At 40.6% G+C, this 11,403-nt stretch overlaps 1 protein-coding gene across 2 annotated transcripts in view; it reads left to right on the top strand.

The window, feature by feature from the left end:
• The window catches only part of CDKL1 (cyclin dependent kinase like 1), a 49,050-nt gene that overhangs the window by 29,986 nt on the left and 7,661 nt on the right, over positions 1 to 11,403 (top strand). For both annotated transcript variants that reach the window (XR_003042679.1, XM_025038900.1), the window contains exons 3-6: positions 5,106 to 5,178; positions 7,641 to 7,731; positions 8,299 to 8,499; positions 10,603 to 10,685. Coding sequence is in view for 1 of the 2 variants with exons in the window: in XM_025038900.1 (XP_024894668.1) it covers positions 5,106 to 5,178; positions 7,641 to 7,731; positions 8,299 to 8,499; positions 10,603 to 10,685 (448 nt within the window). In the remaining variant the exon portion in view is untranslated. The remainder of the gene's footprint in view (positions 1 to 5,105; positions 5,179 to 7,640; positions 7,732 to 8,298; positions 8,500 to 10,602; positions 10,686 to 11,403) is intronic.

Consider the following 11,403-nt stretch of genomic DNA (forward strand, 5'->3'; position numbering starts at 1 on the left):
AGAGAGAGAGAGAGAGAGAGAGAGAGAGAGAGAGAGAGAGAGAGAGAGAGAGAGAGAGAGAGAGATTGAGACCTTGCCCTTGCATGTTTAAAAAGTCTTTATTTTTCTCTTCACATGCAATTACAAATTTTCTGTGGGTATAGATTTGTGTTTTTGTTTTGGTATAGATTTGTGTTTTTGTTTTGGGTGGAAAATAATATTCTTTCAAAATTTCGAAGGCATTTTTTAAGTGCTTTTGAACCTCTAGTGCTGTGAAGAAGACTGTTGTCATTCTATTTTCTGCTTCTTTGTAAGCTCTGTTTTGTTTTGTTTTATATTTTATTTCATTTCATTTCCAGAAGCTTGTAGAATCCTCTCTTCGTTCATGGCATTCTGAATTATGAAAATCATGGGCCTTGCTTTTCACCCATTATGCTGGCACTTGGTGAACCCTTTCTGTCTGAGAACAAATTTTTGAATTGTTTTGTTACTGATTTCCTATTCTTTGTTTTCTCTACTTTTTCTTTCCCTGGACCTTCTGTTATTTGGATGTTTGACTCTTTAGTCCTCTTGTTTTCCTATAGTGTACTGTTCTTATTTCACAGATGCAACAGCTTTCCTGTTGTTATCCTCTCTGAGGATATTAGTGTTTTTTAAAAAATGTTTTCTTCATTTCCCATAGTTTCTGTTTAAGTTGCTTTTTTCTGTTTGTTTTGGTCTCTAACTTTCTTATTTGAGACTTTTCTTGGGCATCATATAATCTGGTTATATGCCATAGAATCTGGTTAAGAGTAGGGAACTGTTGGAAACTATGAGCCTCACTGTGGGATTATCTAACTGGGCCATTTGCTGAAGGAACCCCAATCTTCAGATCTTTCCTTTTGAGCTTCCTCCCCAAAAGTCTTAAAATATTTTGCTTGGAGAATGAAGTCTGGCTGCCAGCTCTCTCAGAACCTAGTGCTGGAAGAGGGCTGGGGAGACCAGCATTCAACACTTAGTATATATACAATCGTTTAATCCCTTCTTTTGGAACAGGATCCATGATCTCAACTGTACCAAATGTCCTCTATTACATCCTCCCCAGAAAACAAAACTCTGGCCTTCTACTGGGTAGGGGAGGAGTGTTCTCCATTCAAATAGAACAGAGGAGGGGACCTAGGGATTTAATTGTTTCTCAAACAGATTTTCCGCTCTTCTCCTTCCCCCCTACTTACATAGAGATCTTGGCTGCAGTTCCTGAAGATTCTTCGGGGTAAATTGGTTGGTCCTCCATGTTCCCTTCTCTTGGCTTAGATTTCAGCTTTCTAGGACTCATCGTCAGTTATCATTTATCCACCTGCTTTCCAAATTCCAAAGTATTTTGCTATTATTATCTCTTTTCCTATTTTCTCTGACCATGTGGATTTTTTATCTTTAAAAAAATTTCTCAGAGTAGGTCTAGTCAGGTTTGGGGACGGAGTGAAATTAGATGGGTTTGTTCAATCCACCATCTTAATCCAGAAGTCCTTTGAAATATTTTCTTCAATTGGCTTTAGTGACACTGTTCTCCAGAGTGTCATCTTAGTTCATCCAGTGCTCAATCCCCTCCAGTACTGGGTCCCCCTTGTCTGTCTGACTTCTACATCTCTTAGGGCCTCAGAGGATTTTGATATCCTCTTCTTTATCTGTATTCTCTTAAGTGGCTTCATCCAGTCCTAGGGCTCTAAATACCACCAATATGCTTATGCTTCCCAAATTTATATTTCTAGCTGGACTTTCCTTCTGAATTCAGAACCGCCTACTTAGTGTTTTCCCTTGGATGTCCAAAAGGCATCTTAGTTTATTCACCCTCCCCTCCCCCAGCATTCTCCTCAGTAAGAGGCCCCAGCATGAACCAGCTACTTAAGCTAACTAGAGCTTCATTCCTTGATTTCTCTTTTTCTCACATCTAATCCCTTGGGAAATCCTGAAGTCTCTATTTTTATTTTTATTGGAATTAAGGTTGCTAATCAGCTGATTTTATTTTATGTGTGTATGTATGTATGTATGTATGTATGTATGTATGTATGCAAGTATTTAACAGTAAGGCATATCTATATTTACACTGTGTGTTCACCTCCCATAGTTAGATTTCTTTCTGTCACCACACATTTGACTCCCTTTACACCATTGACCTCTCCCTTCCCCTCAGCCCCTGCCCTCTGGTAACCACTAGTCTATAGTCCATGTCCATGAGTCTTTATCCTGTTCATTTGTTGCTTTTAGGTTTATATCCCACATATAAGTGATAACATGTCTGACTTATTGCACTCAGAATAATGTTTTCAAAGTTCATCTATGCTATAGCATGTATCAGTACTTCATTTCCTTTTATGGCTGAGTAATATTCCATTGTATGGATAGACCACATCTTATTCATCCATTCGTCAGTTGATGGCCATATAAGTTATTTCCACTTTTGGCCACTGTGAATCATGCTGCTATGAACATTGGTGTGCAAATATCTTTATGAATATGATTTGTTAAGTCTTGGGGGTAAATACCCAGTAGAGGGATTGCTGGATCATATGGTAGATCAATTCTTAGCTTTTGAGGAACCTCCATACTGTTTTCCATAGCGGCCGTACCAATTTGCAGTCCCACCAGCCAATTTTCAGTCCTACCTTTTTCTCCGCATCCTCTCCAACATTTGTTATTACTTGTTCTGTTGATTACAGCCATTCTAACAGGTGTTAGATGGTATCTTATTGTGGTTTTGATTTGCATTTCTCTAATAGCTAGCGATGACGAGCATCTTTTCATATGTTTGTTCGTCATTTGTATGTCGTCCGAGGAGAAGTGTCTGTTCATATCCTCTGCCTATTTTTTGATTGGATCGTTTGTTTTTTTGTTGTGATCGAATCGTATGAGTTCTTTGTATATTTTGGATATTAGGCCCTTATTAGAAACATTGCTTGCAAATATATTTTCCCATTCTGATGGTTGTCTCTTTACTTTGTTGACAGTTTCTTTTGCTGAGCATAAGCTTTTTAGTTTGATGTAGTTACATTCATTTATTTTTGCGTTTACTTCCCTTGGCAAATGGCAGTATTTCTTCTTTTCTTATGGCTGAGTAATATCCCATTGCTGAAGTCTCTATTTTTAATATATAGCCCCAATGTGGCCACATCTCATCGCTTAAACGTTATGTCAGATGTCGTTAAGCAGAGAAGTTTTCTGAAACACTCCATATAAGGTAGCACCCCTTCCGGCACAGCACCCTCTGTACGTATGTGTATATCCAATTCCAGTCCAATACCACAGAAGAGATTTTATTTCTCTCCCTTTGCATATTTGTAACTCCCTTCTCCAATAGTGAAAAACCTGGCTCTTATCATCAGCAGCTAAAAATGATCTTAGGTAGAGTCTGAGGCCCTGGCATTTCAGAGAAGAAACAGAGTAATACAGCAGTGAAGTGAGTAGCTAATCCAACATGGCACTAGGTAGTTTGTACAGAATTTTTACATTTGGGAATTGTGTAATAATGTGCTCAGCCTTTGAGGAGCATTAATGATATACTATTATAATTTACTTTAAAATGCTCCTTTAAATAATTTCTTCTGAGAAATGTTTTTAGAGACTAAAGTTGCCTGGCACTGATAACCTGACATTAATACTCAGTACATTAAACAATCAAAATATATTCCATTTTTTTTTTTTTTTGACAAAAAGTAGAGGCTGGGGGAAAGCATTTCCCTTGAAATGGTCTCGTCTTAGTTGTATTTTTCTAGACAGGTGAGTTTTTCCAAGGAAAAAAATTTGGAGAGAAGCTACTTCAACCCTAGGGACATAGTTCTGATGCAGAATTGTCTTAGCCATTCTTCCTGGAAGTGGCCTCTTTATTTCTTTCATATTGTCCCAATGCTCAAGCATCCTCTTATCTCCTTGAAAAGATTTCCTGAACATTTGGTCTGTGACAAGAGTGACCTTGTAACCCCTCCCAGAGTCTGGAAGTGACTTTTTTGGTCACCTTAACACAACCACTCAAGAGCTTCCTCCTTGATTTATTTGTTAATTCTGGCTGAAGACCACAACAGTGTTTAATGTTTGCTTCATAAAACCAGTAAGTCCAGCTGGTGGGGGGATGGGGGGTTCCTTTGAAAATAATTGTACTCCTTCTGAAGTCCATTTCACTCATTGCCTACTTTTTTTTTCTTAATCCTCTCTGAGGATGTGCCTTTTCCTAATTCCCACAAAGGACCTGCTGGGGCTACTGGTTGCCCAGTCATATAACCTTAGAGTCAGAGTAGTGCTGGGAACAGTGGCATCAAATTTAGACGGGCAGAAAGATGCGATGGGGGCACAGCTAGCTACCAGCGAGGAGCAGTGTGGTCAAAGAACCAGGATGCCTTTGTGGATTTTTAATTATTGTTAACTTTTGGTACATGGCATGTAATGTAAACCATTTCCCTGTTTTCAGTAAAATCTTCATTACCTGAAAAAAAAAAATGTGACCTGGGGAGCCTGGAAAAACTGTGCCCACATATGGAAGATGAGTTCTGCTGCAAAGTCATCAGTTTGGGGCAACTTGAAAAAATACACAGCACCTTTTATGCTATATATTAACTAACTTTCTATCAACAACAAAGCTTCTTCAAACAAACAGAGATTCACGGACTTGGACAATAGACTAATGATTACCAGAGGGAATGGGGAAGGGGGAAAAAAATAAACAAAATGTTAAGTAAATAAATAAATAAATAAAATTGTCAAAACAAACAAACAAACAAAAACAACAAAACTTCTTATAGAAACGGAGGTCAGTTGCCAGGCAGGTCTCCCCCCGCCCCGCTGTTGTGTCACAGATGTTTGAGGTCCGTGGTCATAAATACTTGTTGAAATCCCTGGGGGTCTTCATGGTCCCTCCCTGTAGAAGCAGAGGGTAGCACTGTTGTTAGCGTGCTGTCCCTAGAGTCCAGCAGTGTGCTGATCACCTGCTCATTACATTTTGGACCTGTGAAATGACATTTTGATGAGTTAGATGACTATGTGCCACCTGGGATTTTTCACTGTTTAAGCCATTCTTGGCTTTCCTTTTTTCTTTTTTTTAGCTGGATTCCATGACAACACTAAAAAATGTGTTTGTGCTGCTTCTTTATTTTCATTAGGGTACCAGAACATCTTGTGAAGAGCATAACTTGGCAGACGTTGCAAGCTGTAAATTTTTGCCATAAGCACAATGTAAGTCTTATGATTTCCCTTGAAAAATCAGAAGGCTGCCCTTAAGCTGAGGTGGAGCCTTTGTTCAAAGTTATATTGTCTTTTCATGGATATAATTTTTCACCCAAATCTTCTTTACAGAAGGCTGGTTGGGATAAATAAAGACTAAAAGTGCCAACCTAGCTATTCCTTCTTGTTCACAATTCATAAAAGATGCACTTTTATGATTTTTAATAAAGTAGTTATACTTGTATACTGATCGGAAACTACTCAGATTTAAGGTAGCATCCCATTCACTTGGAGTCTGTACAGGTACCCTCAAAATACTCCGAAATTGGAGCGGGAAACCCTATGGGACTCATGCCTGTTTAGTTGCAGTAGGTGGAGTCCTAAGCATGATGCACAAGTGCTAGTGTCTGCTTTGGTGAGATATGAGTGCTAGGTCTGAAACGCAGCAGCCCAGTGGAAGCCTCTGACACTCTGGACACAGCGAGGCCTAGTGGAGGCAAGGTGGGCCTAGGTGGTGTGATTTCATAGATGCTGGGGAGCCTGCTGCTCCCTCCAATACAATACTGTCTGTTCCCTGCACACAGAAGCCAGATTCCAATATTGTAGTTTCATTTTGGCCACAAAGGCAGTTTGACCGCAATATGTCATTCTACCGAATGCCAGGGTCAATTTTGTTGGTGGGCCTGAATCCCCATCTTCGAGCTGTTCTAAGTGATTTGTCCTGACGCTGCCTTCTCAGAAGTAACAAATATGGAAGTAGCCAGCACTTCTCCCTACCGAGTCTCCGCCTCGCCAAGGGCTACAGTCCTTTTCAAAGTGCATGTATATAGCAGGGAACGTGGATACTTTATATTGCTATTTACTGCAAGTGAGGGTTAGCACTTTCCTGAGAGCAGGTTTTAGGATGGGAGAGCAAGAGAGACTGCATAAAGGCCCTGGTGAGGAAGTCAGAGACGCTAAAGACAAATACAGTGCATACCACAGTTCCCTGGAAAGCCCCTGACACTCTGTTTGGCCATATGTGCTAACGGGGGGAGGGTGCAGGAGCTTTAAAAGAATTCTCAGAACAAAATAGGAGCACATTCTTGCTCACGAATACTTCTGACCATCTGGCACCATGATATTCACGGGTGTACCCATTTATAGTAGTATGTGAAGCCAGTGGTAAAAGAGTGGAGATCTCAGGGCCATTAATTGCTGAGAACCAGATAGACTGTAATAAAATAACTCAGAAATTGTCTCTCAGATTTTTTTCCAGAGTAATTAATACCCTTGAGGAAACACTGACAGTGATCTCTCACTCTGAAGGTTCCTGGGAGTGAGTACCAGGCCAGGCCTAAGGAGAACCTCTGTCTTCTCTCCAAATTCTAGAAAGTTAAGAATACCCCAGGGTTTCAGCTGCAAACCAAACAGAGTCTTTCACTGCAGAAGGATCCAACATTCTCTCTAGAGAGGAAAACACTTGGAAGAAGGGAAGATTATTAGGAACTCTGTAACAGTATTTTAACCCAATTGTTGTTTCTGTGTAATTATTAATTAGGTTGTTGATTTGTTCTTTGCCAAGAAAATTATTTAATAAGAAAATCATGTGGAGCTTCAGAAACATTCTTCTCACATCTCCCTGTTAAACAATGTCAGCTGTGGTTTGGAAACCACAGGTGATTTGAGTCTAAACTATGGAGTGTAGGCTACATCCCATGGGGGTGGATGCAGCTCAAAGAACACTTGATGTGTGTGGGATGGAGCTGACATCTAGCGACTGTCTCCAGAGAGTGAGCACTGCCTACTCTTGTTTATCTTGTCAGGACAAATGTCAGAGCTGGAAGGGCGGTCTCTTGGCAAGCTCCCGGTTCCGCCCTTCTCTTCTCTAGTTTATCTCAACAGGCCCAGGGCTTGTCCTGTTTACCAGGCAGACTGTGTTCTGTTCTGTTAAACAACTGAATGATGAATTCTGCTTATGCACCAACTTGCAGCTCCAGCAGCCGCAGTGAAAACCTCGTCCAGGGCCTTTTAACATTTCCCTTTCACTTAGGGTTGCCAGATTAAATAAATATAGGACATCCAGTTAAATTTGAATTTCAGATAAACAATTATAACTTTTTGATATACGTATGTCTCAAATACTGCATGGAACATATTTATACTTAAAGATTGTTATCTAAAATTCAGATATGCCTGGGTGTTCTATATTTTTATTTGCTAAATCTGTCTACCCTACTTTCATTTTCCCTTTCACCCTTGTGACTTTTGGGTCTTTCAGGAATTTGGGATGATTCAGGCTATGATATGTATGGTACTAGATTTATTTTATGCTCCTATTTTGTAAAATTTGCTGCTATTTTGCTGTTATCCAAAAGGCCAGTGAGAGATTCAAACGATTTCTCAAATATCTGCTAAATATTCATGTGTTTTATTTATCCCGTATGTTACGGTTGCTCTTTAATAATCTGTTTTGGTTTAATTTTCGTGGCTAGTGCATACATAGAGATGTGAAGCCAGAAAATATCCTCATCACAAAACATTCAGTGATTAAACTTTGTGACTTTGGATTTGCTCGGCTTTTGAGTGAGTATTGAAGTCTTTCTTAAGGGTAGAAGATGGAAAGATTCTTTATATGATTTCAGTCTAAATGCTATAGAAAGCTAGTTCTTGGATATTTAGGGCATAGGCTTGATATAAATTACAATTCCATAATTATTGAAAACATATAGACACATACAGTTGTTTAAAATTATACCATAGTAAAGTGGTTACTGAAAAGTATGTCACCCTCCTGGTTTCTACCATTTTTTGCTAAAAATAGTACTTTTCAAAAGTACTATTTTAGAAGAGTGGTTTTCAACTTTGGCTGCAGATTAGAATTATGTGGGGAACTATATAACTATAAAAACTATACTGATCTCCCCCCACCCATCCAGGGATTGTGGTTTAATTGGACTAGGGTGGTGACCAAGCATCAGTAATTTAAGAAATACTATATTTCAACTGATTTTATTGTGCAACAAGCATTGAGAAACGTTGATTTAGAAAAGCCACAAGATGGGGCACAAGCTCGATGTCTGGGGTCTTCTTCCTCCCGTTTTTGACCCCATGCTCCCACTGCTCTGTTTTCCATGTCCCATCACCGGCCAGCTGGACCAAGTGACTACTACACGGACTACGTGGCTACCAGGTGGTACCGCTCCCCGGAGCTGTTGGTTGGGGACACACAGTATGGCCCCCCAGTAGATGTTTGGGCGATTGGCTGTGTCTTTGCTGAGCTCCTGTCGGGGGTGCCTCTGTGGCCAGGAAAATCAGATGTGGATCAGCTCTACCTGATCAGGAAAACCTTGGGTAAGAGGTGTCTTTGTCCTGCTTTTGGGAAATTGGGTAGTTTTACCCCTGTCCGTGCAAGGCGGAGCCAAGCTCCTAGTCTCATCTAATGCCCTTCACAGTTATGAAGGAGGGAAACTCTCAACGTCCCGTTTAAATGACCCCATTCAAGGTATCCACATTTGTTTTAATAAAAAGAATCAACAATTTTGTGTATGTACTAATTGTCGAAAAAGACACAAGATTCTCTCTTCAGCGTAGTTTGGATCAAGTCAAACTCTGACTAATGATCATGGAAACAATAAAAACATCCATTTCTATAAGGGCTTAGCAGTTTACAGAATGCTAATCTATTTTATTTCATTTATGAAGTGGTAATTCATTCTTTTGATATCCTTGACTTCAGCCTGCCAGGATTGTTTGGATTATTTAGATGCTGTAAAGTAGGATTCTCAACCTTCTAAGTGTCAGGAAGGAAGGCTCATTCTTCTAGTGTCACCTTCTCATCTTGCTTTCCCATCTCCAAGCCCTTTCCTTTCTTTCTGCTTTTGGGGTGAAGGGGGAGGGTTGGAGAAGAGACAGAAGGAGAGGAACAGATGAAAAAGCCTGGAAGCAGTAATTGTTCTCTTCAAAAGTCAGGAAGTTTGGTTACTGCTTCCAGTGTATCCTAATTTAAAGTGAGCTTTTCCTCCTCTAATCTCTTGTAGCACCTGTTGTCACCATGTCTTGTCTTGTACTTTTATCTTCCCAAAAATATTATAAGCTGCCTGAGGGTGAGATCATGTTTTTTATTTCCATCTGTCCTCCACCAGTGTCTGCACGTAGTATGCAGTAAATACTTGCTGATGGCTTTCGTTGAGTGACATGTAAGGCACCTTGGGGCCCTTCCAGGGACACTGAGCCTTCCTTTGCTGTTTCCCTGGGTGATTTTAGGACACCCTCTCTGTGTCCCTTCTCCCCTACTCCTCAGCTCTCTGATGGAAGAAAGTTGTAAAGGTACAGGCACTGTTCCCATCACAAAGCTCACCGAGACTGGGGGCAAGGTATTAGAGAGTATATTTGGCCTGCTGGTCCAAAATGGGGCGAGACAGCAGCTTTTGGATTTGAGTGAGAGGTAAAGTTCCAAACCAAATTGATAAAGTCAGACAACTTGATACCCTGAGGTGAGAACTCCAACCCAGTCCAATAGCAGCATTTCTGGGGCCCTGGTTTAGAGGTTTTTGTCCTTGACTCTGCTCTGGGAAATGGGCCTTAGTGTGCCCCAGAGGTGCCTTTCTGAGTCTCCTTATAGTCTCTGAACAAAATTCCTCAAGTGCAGTTTCCCTAAAAATTTACACAGAGGTGATGTTAGCTGATTTGGTTGAAATGTGGGCAGAGTAAGCCTCACATAATACAGAAATGCTTCTTTCATTGCTTCACATCATAAGAGCTTCTAAACAGTAGATGAAATGGGATTTTCAGGTGATCACTACTTGAGGAAACAAGAAGAGGTGGTTCCAATTTAGAAATGTATTCATTCTAGCAAGATCTTTCATGATTTGTCTTCCTTCCATCTTCCCTCTCTCCCTCCCTTTCCCTCTCTCTCTCCCTCTCCCTTCCTCCTTTTCTCCCTCTCTTCCTCCCTCCCTTCCTTCCTCGTTCCTTCCTTCCCTTCTTTCTTTCCTCATATATTTATTGAGTACTTACTATGTGTCAGGCACTGTTCTAAGTGTTAGGCCAATACACTTTTATCTTGACTCAACAGGATTCAGTTAATATGATTTTGATTTGTAGTTGCTGCCTTTCACCATTTAAAAAAAAAAAAAAGAGGGTGTTACCTGATTTGTGTGTGTGTGTGTGTGTGCTTCTGAGTTGTTTGATTTCCTTAAATACACTGTGAGCCTCGAGGGGCAAGAACCTCGTAGCTTTCTGTTTCTGTGCACGCCTCCTCTATGCCTAAAACGGCACTTCGCCCACTGTAGGTCTCAGTACAGGTTTTTGAAGGTTGTCTTGATGCCTCTTGGAAGAGCAAACTGCGGTCTTTGTAGGCGTAGGCACAGGCAGACACTGCACTAGTGGAGGGAAACTATAGATCAGTGCTTGCTAATCAATCTCATTTTATCTTCCCTTTCTTCTTGTCTAAAGGAGACCTCATTCCTAGACACCAGCAAGTGTTTAGCACAAATCAGTACTTCAGTGGGGTGAAAATTCCAGACCCTGAGGATATGGTGAGTGACCCATTTTGGAAAGAGTTCTGCATATCTGGGCTAAGGTTGCCAGCTTGTTTAACTGGTGATCATTCTGTTTACACATGGAGTTGCAGGCTAACTAGGTTTTGGTAGTTACTCACCTGCCTGACCCCCATGATCTTTCTGCACTGAAAGATCAATTTAAGAGTGGAAAAGAAAATTGGGCTAATTGGCTAGCCAGACCCTCGCCTTCACTGCTAATTTAAAGGCTGCTGATGGCAGAGCTTAGCCAGCATGATGGACAGGAATGCAGAGCTGCCTGCCTTAACCTCACCTGTTCACCATTTTCAGCAGCTGAAGCTAGGTAGCTCAGAGCCAATCAATTTTTAGACAATGACTCATCCAGGAAAATCCAGCAGCATCCAAATCTCCTACTCTACTGTGTTCTCACTCCCCAGACTGGGGGTGGGGGGGGGTGGGGAGCGGTCAGGGGGAAGGTAATGAACTTGCATGGTCAGCCTTACTCTGGTGCCTGTCCTCTATGGCCAATGTGGGGAACACATTCATTCTAAAAAAACTGAGAAATTAAAAATGTGCATAACCTTAGCCCACTTTCAAGAATTTATTCCAATGAAATTATAAGACAAAGGAATAAAAATGTAGCATTATTTGATAGAAATTTCCTTTAGTGTTTTATCAGTAGAGGATTAATTAAACAACATATGGTATATGCTTATAATTAAAAATACATAGCCAG

The sequence above is a fragment of the Pteropus alecto genome, unplaced genomic scaffold, assembly GCF_000325575.1.
Source record: "Pteropus alecto unplaced genomic scaffold, ASM32557v1 scaffold86, whole genome shotgun sequence".
NCBI classification, from domain to species: Eukaryota; Metazoa; Chordata; class Mammalia; order Chiroptera; family Pteropodidae; genus Pteropus; species Pteropus alecto.